Source organism: Ptychodera flava (assembly GCF_041260155.1).
Source record: "Ptychodera flava strain L36383 chromosome 23 unlocalized genomic scaffold, AS_Pfla_20210202 Scaffold_23__1_contigs__length_28996876_pilon, whole genome shotgun sequence".
In the NCBI taxonomy this organism is placed as follows: domain Eukaryota; kingdom Metazoa; phylum Hemichordata; class Enteropneusta; family Ptychoderidae; genus Ptychodera; species Ptychodera flava.
In genome coordinates, this window is record NW_027248277.1 from 8,151,930 (window position 1) to 8,167,428 (window position 15,499).

The 15,499-nt window shown below is 37.9% G+C and overlaps 1 protein-coding gene across 2 annotated transcripts in view; it reads left to right on the top strand.

Moving 5' to 3' along the window:
* Nucleotides 1-7,809: 7,809 nt before the first annotated feature.
* LOC139124174 (uncharacterized) overlaps nucleotides 7,810-15,499 on the top strand; it is a 28,300-nt gene continuing 20,610 nt past the window's right edge. For both annotated transcript variants that reach the window (XM_070690315.1, XM_070690316.1), the window contains exons 1-4: nucleotides 7,810-7,949; nucleotides 10,057-10,120; nucleotides 10,420-10,592; nucleotides 11,624-11,797. In XM_070690315.1, the coding sequence (XP_070546416.1) occupies nucleotides 7,945-7,949; nucleotides 10,057-10,120; nucleotides 10,420-10,592; nucleotides 11,624-11,747 (366 nt within the window). In that variant the 5' untranslated portion in view covers nucleotides 7,810-7,944 and the 3' untranslated portion in view covers nucleotides 11,748-11,797. The remainder of the gene's footprint in view (nucleotides 7,950-10,056; nucleotides 10,121-10,419; nucleotides 10,593-11,623; nucleotides 11,798-15,499) is intronic.

A 15,499-nucleotide genomic window follows, 5' to 3' on the forward strand; every position in this document is an offset into this window, starting at 1 on the left:
TTGACTTTGGTGATAGGGGGGGTCACCATGTTTTTGAAATGCCCAATAGGGGGGGTCAGTGTGTTTTGAATTTTGACACAGGCTCATCATTGCCTAAAATGCTAGTGTCAGCCACAAAATTCATCATTCAGTTGTATTTTTCGGCGCGCCCTTCGGGCGCGTAACTTTAATAATCATGCAGTCATATTTTTCAGCACGCCCAACTTTAACATATCAAGCATACATACATCAAAGATATCTGTATGTTCAATATTTTTCAGCGTGCTCTTCAAGCTTATTACTTTAATATATCATACATCTTTCAGCATGCCCTTCAGGTGCATGACTTTAATATACAAGGCATATATATCAGAGATATCAGGATGTTTCATATTTTTTGGCGTGCCCTACGGGCGCCATACTTTCAGAGATATCTTGATGTTTGCTAAGTGAAAGTGTACTATTATGAAATCTGCATTTCATATGAAAAGGATGACAAATTCCTGATACTTTTCTGTTCTCTCTGTGAGAATTCAGTATGAGAAAGCAACATGCACAAATATTTCACAATATATATTTGATACAGTGACTTATTTTAGAGATAGAAAAATGACAAGATATCTTTCCTTCTCATTGATGCAATTATATTCCTTTGTTTCATAGGTTTTCTGTAGAAAGATGCTTTTTTATGAACAAAATAACAGTTAAAAAAGGCAGTTTTTTGTCATTATTAGCTGTGCTTTTATGGTTTCAATGTTACACAAGAAAAGGTCCTCTCAGACACTGTACACATCAGATTGGCTAAAAAAGCTCTCTATGGCTCCTCAGTAGATTTAATTGGATGGTTGGCAAGTCTTAACACCCATCAAAGTTTTTGATTCACTGCTTTTTCCTCTTTGATATTAATGATTGACATCCATTTCTGTACAACAGTTCAGGACATCTGGTTAAGCAGAGAAAGTGTGAAATCCATTCACAGCTCATTCAAAATACAGCTCATTCAAAATGTACTGTATTTAAACTTTAAGATTGACACTTTGAAATTCCTATCTTACAACTGACATGTCAACAATTTCACTAAAACATAGAATGACTATTTAAAATATAAATATATGTAAAATATAAAATATAATATATATATATATATATATATATATATATATATATATATATATATATATAATATATATATATATATATATATAATTTATGTCCATCTTTTGTTTTACCTTTGTCGCGCCCGGGGGGTGGGGGGTCACCCTGTTTTAGAAATTTGGAATAGGGGGGGTCACCCTGTTTTCAAAATTTGGAATAGGGGGGGTCAGCCACTTTTTGACGTCGGCAAAAAATAATCCACCGCCCCCCCCCCCAGGCCGAAGAAACTGACCAGTCCCTAGAATTAAAACTTTTCCGCAAAACTTGTCTGGATTTAATTATACGTCCATGGTGTGATCGCTATGCGCGTGGACCCACTGCACAACTACAAAGTGACGAAGACAAGGCCACTCAATCACGTGGCCTGGCCAAACCCACATCCGGAACGTAGACAGAAAAAATCAATAGGAGAGAGGGAATGACATCCATCATTCCATGACGAGTCATCACTGGGTAAAGTACTTTAATTTGACTTTGGAAAGAGATCAATGGGAGAAGTCAAAAATGGGTAAGAAAGCTTTTGTTTCTTTCAAAGGTTCATCATTAACTTAACATGTACATAAATCAAACATTTCTTTTGCGTATAATTCTTGACTAGAAAAGCATCAATGCGTGTACCTCCAGTGCATGTATCCAAGGGATATGAACAACACCAAATCTGAAACACAAACAATCAAACAAGCGAAATTGCAAAAAAAAAAGGAAAAAACTATAGGCAAAGAAAAGCAAATCTAGAAAGTCACCACAAAAACAAGCAAAGTCGGCTTCTTGTATAAAACCTTTCCAAGGTTCTCTCTCTCTCTCTCTCTCTCTCTCTCTCTCTCTCTCTCTCTGGTGATGTATCACCTGTTGGACACGCTGTAAACGAGGAAATTTTTTGAATGTGGCAACTGTGTGACCACGAGATTCTTGTTGAGCAGTCGTGAATTTATTCCATGGCCACAAACGACATTGCCAATCATTCACGATGATGTCACTGTAAAAATTCAGGACAAATGACGACATTTTCACAAAACATGTCTCCAACTCAAATAACTTGACTTGGATCATATCAGACAGATGAGGTTTCAGAAAAGTGAGGGCTTGCAAAGACTCAAATGAAAAAAAATGTTGTGTTTCATCGCATGGACAATGAAAAATGTGCAGACGGCTGCCAAATTTGGCAATCAAAGGTGACCTGCTGAGCTTAGGTGTTCAGTTTTTTCGGATACTCGGCCGTGCGTGCCAAGCGAAGGGGCGGGGCAGGGCCGGGGATACATACCCATGCACTATTCTGCCAACGTGCAAAATAAAAGCCGCACTTCCCTTTATTAGTCGGCTTTCACTCAATCATTGGAGTAATAATTTTTGAGACAAAATGTATTATTATTCAATGTCAATCATCCCGTATTCGTTGCATTTTTATAGAGATATTTCAAGCGTCGTATTGGCCGTCGAATGAAGCTGACGCACGAAAACTTGAACGTAATTCTTTCGTTTGGGGGGGGGGAAGGGGGTAAAAGCTCATTTTTTGTGCGTCAAAATCACATAAGGATTTTCGTCTGTTGAATTCGAAGTGCGACTTTGTAGCGAGAACACAATACTACCTTCGCGTTCATCGAGAACAGAATGACCACAAAATACAGAGACAAAAAAGACAACGAAAAGACACAAATAAAAACGTGTATGCTTTTTCAACGTGAAAACATGTACGTGAAAAATTTTCCTACGTGCGAAATACATTTAAATGTTCTGTGTCTTTAAAAAAATGACGCATAAAGTCACTACAGTTGAGGTTTATTAATTAATGTGCACTTACGGTATTTTTTCATGGGCGTGCAGATTGGAGGGGTGCGTGTGGGTTTGCCAGAAACGGCATCATACGAAATTGATTTCGCATAAGAACTTTCGTTTTGAGGGGGGGGGGGGGGCGGGGTTTCAAGTAAAACGAAGGAATTACGTTTCGATTCGAGGCTCGATCACGTTTGATGGGCATATTTCGTTGTCAATCATAAAATTAGTCCGTAGAGAGATGTTGACAAATGCCCTCTTTTATAGGTTGGACACGATCTATCAAACTTGCTTCCTCATTTAATTCACACAGTACTACAGCTTCTTATTATCATACAACATTAACATTGAGCCATGGCCACGTGAGGTCAAGAAAGTCCGCACCAAAAGACCACCCATACACCACTCATAGTTGTCGGTTCTCGCAGCTAGCGCGGCGTTCTCTAGCCGAAAAGGCGATCGAAGGCTGGAAGTGTGAGGCCAAAGGCCGAACCTCGGTAATACTTTGTAGTCAACTTGCTGTGTATTTCAGGCGAGATGACCACTTGCGAGTGTAAACGACAACTTGAGTTGTAAAATTGTGAGAAAAATGTCCCAAACAGCTTAGTTTGAAATACTTATATCATGAATGAATACAAATGAATGCAGGCAAAAAATCAATAGATAAAATTTTGTTCAATGCTGTATCATTGATACCAGAAATATACTAATGTAGCCAGAAATATCAAGTTTACATAAATAGTGTAAATAAATAGTACATTTGAATATGTAGGGCTGCCTAGATTTAAATATTTGATAAAAAAATTGTCGCTTGATATGCTTTTCGCAAAACTGGTGCAGCCTAGAATGAATGAAGGAATGTCAAGGTGCAGTAGTTTTAATATGATTTCTAGCCATGTCTATATGAGCTCCACCGGCACCCATGCAGTAGCCATGACCACAGACACATTAGACATTTGGGATGCCAGGGAACAAAATGTAATTTCTTTGATCAGTTGTTCTTTTTCATTTTAAAACTGCTAATTAAAGATAACCGTGAAAGAAAATTGAGAGAAAATTCCAAAACCACCAACTATTTCTGTAAATTAGAAACAAAATGCACAGCAATCATAAATGGCTTAATCATGTCATGGTCTCTAATCAAATTCTGTAAAACGGTTTACCCTTAAATCTCTGTTTTGGGAATGTGCAAATTTGTTGTCAACTTGCTTTATATTTCAGGGGCAATAACCATTTTATGAGATATCTTGCTGATAGAAATGACTCGCGAACGGACTTTACAGTTTACAAAGAAACCTGTAAAAAAAATTTTAACCCATCATGTCAATGCACTTCAGCAATGTTGGATCAATCATTTTTGTAGCGCACAAAGCTCTTACACACCATAATCGGGAACTGTTTCATTCCGCAGGGTTGTGTGAAGCATCTTGTACGGTAAAAAAAGTTTAATGCATGGCATTTATTGATCACATTCATAACTTCCATAGATGAATAATGCCAGCAAGGCTCTGTTTTACGGTCAGCTTTTACGATCGAATGCCCCTTACAATGCATACAAACTGTGCAATTCAATATCAATTATGATCTTCTTTCATAAATTGAAAATTTGAAACATTACTGAGGCTGTAACTTAATTTTAATGATGTTCGTTACCTTTTAGCCTAAGCGTCGAACAGTTTTGTAGGCTGTACGGCACTGATCGCTCAGACTATGGACGGTAATCGCAGTCTATTACTGTCTGAGCATTGGTCCCTGACAAACAGCGCCGGTGATTCAACTGCGTAAACTGGCAGATGCTCCTTTGTTCAAATAACCTATGACCTTTCACCAAGGCGATACAGCGGCGCTTTACGAAAGTGAGGTTATGACACCTTGTGACACAACATTGCCGTATGTCAAGAACCTGTGCAATGCCGAGGTACAAAGTTTCACAGCATTGCGACGAAGTTTGATTGCGCGAAGATCTATCATGGTATAAACCTATGGAGATCGTGTAATGTGCATTACCGTACCGTACGTGCTGTGTGCTCCCGGCGCGGTGTTATACACGGTCTTCTACGCCGGGAACACACAGCACGGTACGCAGGGCTAAGGTGAGTACACGCTACGACATTCAATACCGTGATTTATGTGATCTTGGAGTTAAACGTTATTTTTTGGAGGCAGACTGACTTCCGCATTGATGATATTCGAGCCCGTCTGTTGTTAGGCTTCTCCCATGAAATCACACTCTCGCAAAGCTCTGCATGGCCACAGGTTATCGTAATGTTGCTTGGATAGTCCATGGAGGTAGTAGAGACTACCTCCATGGATAGTCGTTCGAGGCGGGCGGCCGCAGGTCGCCGTTTACTTGGAAAAAATAGACGGCGACCTCCGGCCGCCTGCCTCGAACGACTATCCAAGCAACATTACGATAACCTGTGTGCATGGCAGGGCTATATGTGTTACCGGCCTCCTCCCTGTGATGGGAGGCCGTATAACGCTGGTAAAACACAGCCCTGCCGTGCAGAGCTATAGCTTACCGCGCATAGGTAAGTTTAAAGGTACTCTCACCTGTTCCAATTTTGCCACAGTTACCATGGAAAGAGAAAATCTAACCAATCACAGATTTTAAGCGGGTAGCCGCTTTTTAAAAACAGCGCCCTCACATGGACATTTTGAATACCAAATAATGCCCCTTTGACCATATATGGGCATATTTAGATTACTGGTGACTGTATACCTTTAATCTAAGATTTCGTTAGTGATCTGTTGGTAACACGCCACGTATTTAGATCGGATTCATTCATGTGTCTGGCAAAGTTCAACCATGGAGGCACTTCCGAGGCACATAGTCCATGTAGCTGACAATGAGATGCTTATGATATGTGTAGTGCTCACTTTCTACAAGTTTAAGGTCTCCTCAACTAACTTTCAGCTGGTTGCTCACTTTCTACTATTTTTATACTATTTTATACAAAGGCACAGACTTATTCTACCTGCAACTTAAAACTGATAGTGATTTTGTAGCTCATTCTTTACTATTTTTCATAGTATTTGGTAGCCAGTATCAGACAGTTCGTGTTCATATGTGTCGGCTGCATAGACGATCTGCCACTTCCGATGGTTCACGGTCGTTACAATACAAGTCCATTGTTCTTTTGACTTGGTAGCTGCAGACCTGTAGCTCGATGTTTTGCCTGGGTATTTGCGTCAGATAAATTCCCAGGCAAAACCTTGGGCTACAGTACTGCAGCTATTGACTCAGCTGAAGTTAGCAGCCAAGCCAAAACCTAGCAGCAAAAACTATGGTGTGGAAGATAGCAGCTAAAACTTGCTTGCCTGGGCCTTTCCTCCTTTCTTATTTCAAGGCACATACACATCTATCTATACTGGTTCAAGTTGGTGAATTTAAAAAAAAATCATTTATAATAGTTTCTCTTGTGTCTCTCCTATTTCGTACAAACCTATTCGGAATTTGGTTGCCCAGGCCAGGTTTTCCCAACGATTGAATGCATCACCTTTGAGTCTGTGCAGTGGCTAAGTGAGTACGGTTTCTGCCGGATTCCGGGTGAAACTCCCGTGTATAGCGTTCACCCCATTCATCGTGTTCACTCCACATGAAAGCAAAATACAAATCATTGTGTTCACTCCACTCAAACATTTACAAATCACAGACTTGAACCAAGTCTAACACCTATCTAACTAACATAGCATATAGGTACTAATTACACTAGAATTAATTTCTGCAAAGAAATAAATAATAAGTAAGGCTTGTGTAATCTCTTAGTATGGATGTATATGCACAGGACAGGGTAGGTGAAAAGAATGGACACTTTTAATTGTGATCTAGCAGACAGCATGTTGTTCTCTGAAGTCACTGTTATGCACTTATCAGTGTTGCTTAATCTGCATAATTTATGCAGTGACCTTAACTAGTGAATGATGTGTTAGTATTATTACATAGTTTGTTGGAATGAAAGAAAGAGTGTGCATCCATTTCACCCAGCCTGTCTTATACATCTATACTAACAAAGTTACACTTCTCCCATTTCTTAATCAATTTCTTTGCAGCACCATTGTACAAGTTATTAGTAGTATTATTAGTAGTACGGTATACCCACAAACTGATGACGTCAAATCGTCATAAACAATACACAGTGCCATAATTACAAGGCGTTTGTGTTTTTGTGTACGGCGATTTGACATCATCAGTTTGTGACTGTTAAACCACTTGTAAAATGGTGTCTTCTTTGCATGAATTATATAAATTATAATTAGCACCTACTTATGTCTACTATTATTATTTCATTTTTTTGACTAAATACATGTCCATACAATTCTCATAATAATAATAAATAAAGGTACAGATAAATAAATATCATAATACAGTCTGGAGAAGTGACATTTTAGTGATACAATATCATGGTTACAAAATGCCGCTCAATTGAAAAGTGATTTTATACACATTTTGCGAAGATCAGAGATGAAATACATGCCATCATAAACTTGCTGTACACCTGTAGTTCCACTTCGTGATAAATGTGCATTACCAAGCTGTATGCTTCAATTGTCTGCTGGAATGATAGAAAGAGTGTGCATCTGTGTCATCCAGCATGTCCTGTGCATATACACCCATAGTAACACAATACCGATGCCTTTTTCTCGATTAATTTCTTTTTGTAAGTCCTGTACAAAGTTGTGGAACAGACCATACTATTTAGAAATGATATGCAGACTGTACATTTTTGCACAATAGGTGTGTACTAGATTGAGTTCAAGTCAAATGTTACATGTATCTACAAATGAGATACAAAGCAGACACTATAATGCTGTCTCAATGTGTACATAATGTATACATAAATTTGTGTCCGACTGTTGCATACCGCTTTACCTGCAGAGAAGTACAACAATAACTTCCTACAGTTTTTTTTTGTTTTGTTTTGTGGATTTGCCGGAAAGATTGTGGATGGCATACCTGTGCTTGGTGGATCACAATGGAACAGTTTGGAACTTGAGTTCTCAATAAGCTGTGGAATGCTGTTCTGAAGAAATACCCTGATGAGGTACGTGTTGTGTGTATGTGTGTCAATATACACAGAATCAGACAGAAGATAAAATTTGTACCATACATTTCATGCAGTCTATTTTATTCTGACTTTATTTACCAGCTGGTATGTGTCACTGTATGGTATCAAGGAAGCTACCCTGTACAAGTGTCCTGTAAGAGAAAACTGACAAGACACTGACGTAGGTAGCTGTGATTACGCAGCGGTGCTGTAACTTATCGTTCGTGCTCGGGTCAAGGGTCAGCACCACAGAACCACTGCAAGCCACCCCATAGACTTTTGGTAGTTAATTACTACAACACCGATCGGTGTCGGTAGCTCACAAATAATGAAATATGTAAGTCTTTGAATAAATCAACTTATACCCACTTTATCATTGACTATTTATGACTCATTCTCTACTCCTTCTAGCTACCGTGACAATAAAAACATGTATTTCAACCATTTTCCTGTAAGCCGTCAACGATTTATGTGATGTTTGCCCTCTCATGTAAAACGTACGGAATACGTATTGGAGGTCACAAGTTCAAATTCAAGCTGAAGCCGAAAAACGGTTGAAAATACATGTTGGCACTGTCAAAATAGTTAAATTAGGAGTAGGTGATGAGTCGTAGATAGTCAGTGATCAAGAAGGTATGGGTTGATTTATTCAAAGAGTAACCTTTTTCATTATTTTGTGAGTTAAATCAGCGACACCGATCGGTGTCGTAGTAAACTACCAAAAAAGTCTATGAGGTGGCTCACAGTTCTGTGGCACTGACCCTTGACCCGAGCACGATCGATAAGCCACAGCACCGCTGCGTAATCACAGCTATGACATGGGATGGCTCTTTGTGATGCAAGAAAATATATTACATGTACCACTTTATTAATCATTTGTCTATGCAACTGTATCTGTATTGTGAATACAATGCACATACAGAACAAATGCAGTGATTGCATGTATGGTAAATCGTATCCATATGGTGAATGTCATCTACACTTTGTGCATTGTGTACCAGTTCTAAATACTTTGTAGCATTCCTCTGATGAACTGTCACATCTCCATCTCAATAAGAGTGACACGGACATTTTCAAAAATTCCGGAATTGAGATAGAGCTCTCCAATGTGTGCCTTCTTAATTAACTGGATGTTGCATTATTATTTGCTTTCTCCGAAGGAAATTGAACTTGTGGTTGAATGCACCTCAGGGACAGATATTCAGACTCTGAAATTTTTCCAATGCTTTCTGGTCTACTACTTGTTGGGGCTCATGTAAAACCTCTGGGTGTAAGAAAACAATTTTCACCGTTTTGGTTTTTTTGACAATTGAAAATCTTATTTTTCCATACATTTAACACAGGGATGGCAGCCATTTTGAATTTCAAATATGGGTAAATGTTGGGCAATTTGTTTCTGTAGTATTAAGTAACAGGTCTGACCTGAGAGCGAGCGCAGCGTAGGCTATATCGTCATTGATGTTTTCAGGCAATAGCATGCTAATTTCTGTGTTTGATGCATGATGCATATTTTTGGCCATTTAGGTTGAATTGCTGTCAATTGTTTTCTAGAATAACATTTATAGATTATTATAGCAATTTAACTCGGAAATGCTAAGTTCACTAACGAAAATTATTTAAAACTGGTAAATTACATGATTCCGATCAGTTTATTGTAACAGGGGTGGGAACAGAGGCAGTCTAATGTAAAACACGTACTTGATATTCCCGTCGGTAGCTCTCAAGCACACGATTTTTAATTCTCGCGTGAGTTGACCGTTCGTTCTCGCGAGAGTTGGCTTGTTTCAAAATGGCGGCGCTTAGTGATGACCGAACCAGGCTTTCAAAAGTGATCGAAAATACTCATTTTAAACAAAATTGACACTTTCTTTGGAATAGAGAGATTCTTTTGTCGGAAATACACATTGTCGAGTAGGATTTGTGGTAGATGATATCTTTAATTTCACGCAATCCGTGTAAAAGTATTCAAAATGGCCGCCTCCATGGAAGTGCTCCCTTTTCAAACTCGTAGGTATATAGAGATTCCATTCTAAATTTTGTGTACTCTCGCTGCGCTCGCTATTAAGTAAGCTAAATGCATAGTGACACCTAGCTTTTATTGTAGAGTTGTACAGAGGAAAGTTGAAAGTCTTATCGAGGAAAGTTTGACCAAAAGTTTCACTTACAAGGTGCGTTATATAGAGCTGACTAAAGGACGAATCTATGAGAAACCGACTCTCTCATAGAATTCAAATATTTTTGAAGTCACAGGCTACACTGGCTACTACTACCGGTACATGTAGTGTAAGAACTACAACCATGGATATGCAACATCCAACTTTGCTTCTTCCACTGTTACAAATATACTGATTTGATATCTCACCATTACACTCCCAGCAAGTATAGATCGATAATACCACCAAAAAAGACATTATATCAGCCACAGTAACCTGATGAAACTGACAGTTTATTATCTCTGTCAATGCAGAAGGTGGTCGAAGATGAAATTTCCCATGAAGCCTTGCTCCATGAAAACTACCTGGAGAAGTTTGTTAGCAGGAAGGCAATCTTGAAACAATTGCATGGATTCAATCCAGGCTTGCAAGCAGGGAATGATTGTTATCCATGGAAAAGCAAGATCCGGAAAGTGCAGCACTTATGGTAGGTTATTATTTATAATGCTTTCCAACATCTTGCCTCTTTCATTTCCCTTGTAGTATCAATGATATCAACTATTACTAGGATTCCCAACTGTGTCTGACATTAGGAAAAAACTTTCATTCATGTAATTTAATAGTTGTATGACACACTCTTCCATACTTTGTGTGATGTACAGTATCACTCTATTGGAAATCATCATCATAATGTAGTTGCTACAACATGTACCATTGTCATCTGTGTGTAGAAGTGATTTCTTGGTTGATATGTGAATCTTGCCAGTAACTGACTACTTGACATACAATAGTAGCTGTTATTTTTGTTGGTATTTTGTTATGTTTATTCTGTAAAACAAGTACTGTTTCTTTCCCTTCTCCCTAAGGTATGTTACGTTGAAATGAAAAAGCGCAGAATAATACTTGCATACACAATAAACTGCATATACAGTGTTTGACTTGTTGATAAAATCTTGGGACTGAAATTCATGTGACATGATAGAATTAATTAAAATATCTGGTAAAATTCCTTTTTTTGGTTTGTCTACCATTTATTTGGTGGTGAAATTGGGTTTGTATTCACATGTGTGAACTTTTGACTTGTACAGTGTTTGTTATTGGGCTTGTGCGATTGATCTAACACCTTGACTTACCGTTTATGGTAGTCTCTGTGGAGAGGGGTGTGACTAACATTTTTGTTGAACTCAAAATTCTGCTGAAAATCACCTAGAATGACCAGTTATATACAGGCTAAAACTCAAACACGAAAGGTGAAAGTGTGTATACAGCTATATTATTGCTGAGTATTTATAGGAACATATTACATTGTGGTTGCGATTATAAAGTTTTTCTGTTGCTCTTGCTGAGTATAGAAATTTTCAAGAAGGACCTTTTAAACACTGATCTGATGACTGTAGTGTGCCCAGCTTTTAGAACAATTTGTAATAGACATCTTTCTGTTGGTATTTCTTCTCTGAAGCCATGAGTCACAAATCGTCCAAAGGATAGTCATAAAATTTATTCACATCTTTCTTTCAGGCTGCTTTGGGCAGACAGTGTGCAGAGATCAGTTCTCCAACTCACACCATGTGATGGCGCACTTCATAGGTGCTGTGCTTGGTTCTACAAATGTTGTGGCCATGTTGAGAAGATTATGCCATGAACTGCAGCAAAGATTGTTTGTCAGTAGAAAATATTACCAAATGATTTCAAGTAAGGAAACTACAATTTTTCACTTGAATTTTCTCCTTATTTTGATAATTTTTAACCAATGTGAATCATATGCATGTCATCATAGTTTGAAGTCATTGCTCATGGTTAGATCTTCAAAGTTCTTCATAATGCAATAGAATTATATCAAATTTTTATCTTTTCAGGATATGAAATATTTCTAATTGATTCATTTGATATTACCATAAAATTTCTCATTGAAGAAGCATTCTCCGTAGAAGCCACACCTAAAATTTACAACATTTTATAAATGTTTTGACAAGTTTTGTGTTTTGCCATTGTTGGTATTGATAGCAGCAATACCCTTTCTCAGGTATGTTAATGCATGGGCATAGGCTTACATACATGTACATGTAAAATCAGTTTGAACATACTTGTTAATCAGACCTGGTCAGAAAATTGTGAAAATTGCCAAAAATATGTTTCGCATTTGATTAAGTTGAAATTTGTCATAATATATTACCTAAGTCAGGTCACGTGACAATAATCTGTTATTTTCCCGCCAAATTGTATATTGCAAATAACTGAATATTCCAACAGCTAAACATCAAAATATTTAAAATATTATGACTAATTAATGTAACATGGGATGGAACTTGTGTTAGAACTAGTGGCAGATGCAAAATTATTGAATTTTGAATAATATTTCTTCACAAGAAACAACAAATACAATATTTTTGACGTTTACATGAATGTTCTGAATGTCAGAAAGAAGCATCGATAGAGTTTCATGAGTGCCATGTATTTTTGAAAGAATATGATAGATGTTGTTTCCAAAAGTGCAGAGAAAATCAAGAAAATTTAACGGGTTACGGTTGGAATATTAAAATTAATAAAGACATAAATTTTGGCGGGAAAATATCAGATTTGGTCACGTGACTCAACTCGTCAAGATTTAGGCAGACATTTTTTTTAAAGAATTTAATAATTCCAATAATTAGGCCAAATATCAATCAAATCTGGTGGTTTTTAAAGATAATTGATCATTTTCTTACTTTTGGGCTTGATGGGTACAAACACCCATGCATTAACTTACTTGAGTTCTTGTAGCGGTTGATACGATTCAATGAGGTAGAGAGTGTTTTCTGTTTATACGCCCACACTCTGGAATGATTTGCCATTTGAAATCAAGGCAGCTAGAACTGTTGACAGTTTTAAGTGCAATTTGAAAACTTTCCTTTGTACTCAGTTTTATTTGTAATTTTTAAAAGGCTTAATTTGATTAATTTTGTTGTTTTATCGAGTGAGTTTTCTCTTTTAGCTTGATGTATGGTTGTACTTTTATCGTTTTAATTTTTATTCTGTAATGTACAATGTGCTGAGCAGAGATATGCGTGTGTAGTACGTTTTGATAATAATAATAATAATAACAAGGCAGTATTGCTGAAGGCAATGAGTACTTGGGCCGTGATAGAGTAATTTTGAGGACAATATATACTACTATTCAAATATGGTCTTGCATTTCCTCCTGTCAATTAGGCATTTGATTAACTGGTTATTAAACGAAGCAATGGCATGACAACGGCAAAATATGTCTAGCAACTTTTGTGGAGTTTGAGGCAGGGGTTCTTTATTTATAGTGGAAATTGCTTAAACTCCTTAAATATTCAAATTACAGCAAATTTCTTTTGTTCTCGATGGTAGATGTCTAATATTTAGATGGGCATATTTAGATTTCTACCCTATAGTTATCCCTATATACCAAAAATCGGACATCCAGCTCTATTGGCTTGCTCAGAATTAGATATGCGCATAATTAATGAGGTACAATATGTGGTGTCATAAGGTGTCCCATCATACCAAATATGAAGGGTGTATGTAGCACTTGTGGTTACTGAGTTGTGGACAAATATATATATTTGAGGTCAAAGGTCATTGAGGTCACGTGACATTTTGTCATAATAATTGTATTGCTAAGTTATTCCTATATACCGAAAATCAGACCTCTAGCTCTATTGGCTCGCTCAAAATTAGATATGCGCATAATTGATGAGGTACAATATGTGGTGTCATAAGATGTCTTATCATACCAAATATGAAGGGTGTAGCACTTGTGGTTACTGAGTTGTGGACCAATATATATATTTGAGGTCAAAGGTCATTGAGGTCACGTCACATTTTGTCATAATAATTGTATTGCTAAGTTATTCCTATGTACCAAAAATCAGACCTTCAGCTCTATTGGCTCGCTCAAAATAAGATATGCAGACTACCCAGCAAGATATGCAGACTACCCAGCTAAGGAGCGCCTGCTTACCGGAGAAGGCGAGCTGTCACGTTCAAGCTCAGGATTATTTGTCGATCAAATTTCAGTAAATTTACCTTACCTAGATGAAATTTTGTCTATAGGCTGAAATTTCGCCGAAGTTTGACAAAATTGCATCGATTTTTCAGGTTCATATCCGACATTTTTGAGTTTTGAGTGCAGACAGAAATAAGTTTTGAGGCAACATGGCTGCGACCCCATGTTGACCCCTAGCCCTGCGTACGATGCTATGTGCTACAGCTAACACACAGCATCGTACGCAGGGCTAGCGAGAGAGTTGCCAACATCGACGGTTATTTACGAGAAGTGAATAAAAGACTGTCATTTTTGGAAGCGATCGAGTAGCTGAGGTAGGCTGGGATACGACTTGGGCCCAAGAACGCTGAATTTCGGCAGTAATTTGGCTTTTTACGTCAAGTCCCAAAATGGATTTGAAGTCACCGACCCTACCTACGGGTCTTTGCAGGGCTGTGGTGAGCGGGGCGATTAGCTGTAGCGGAACACACAGCATCGTACGCAGGGCTAGTTGACCCCAAGTGAAAATGTGTTCGCGATCAAATCTTCCTGTATTTTTTTCAGAATTTTCGACAAAATCATTGCTTCTTAAATCTTTTGTAAAATATAAAATACTAAAATAAAAGTGCGATGTGCCATGTCTCCAGATTTCTAAAATATCGTTCGTTGACCGTTCGACGGAATACTCATTTCGCAAACTTGTGACGCAGTTGAAATTCAATACTGACCGCCAAATAATCTTAATGAGACGAGATCATTCTAGACATCCTCCAAATTATCCAACCATTTGCGTTAGAGTTCAGCTCGCTTAGAGTATCATAACATTCTTCGGCCTTCGTTTAGATCGACCCTAATCTCTCCCATTTAGGAAATAAATACACAAGCCACCTTGACAAAACTTCGTGCACCATCCAGGACCAAACGCACTACAAATCTGTCTTGACGTCATCATCTCCTTACATGGTAATCGGCATACCGTATTTTTTAGCAAAGGAGACACAGAATACGTCGGAGTATTCAGTTTCAAAACGTATTACATTGTGTGATGTTGTCAAAAAAAGGTAATGTTACTGCAGTGGTATAAATTACAAAACACAAAAGTTCAAATCAGTTTATTTTGGACTGGCTTTACCCAACATTTCATATTGTTTCTTATGCCAGATTTGACCACGTGCTTACTGGCGACCCCTTTACATGCAAATTTTGTGTCAAATGGTGTGTTCTCCTGGAAAAAACAAACGTACGATTTCTATATGAAGGAGGCGAAATTTGCCCTCAAAACTCGAAACCACCCCTTTATGGGGTGTACCTAGCTATTTTGAACGAGCTTCTCGAATCTGCAGCTCTATTTGGAAATGATGGTCTGGTTTTCTCAGCTCAAGGATAAGTGTTCTCCATCGCTG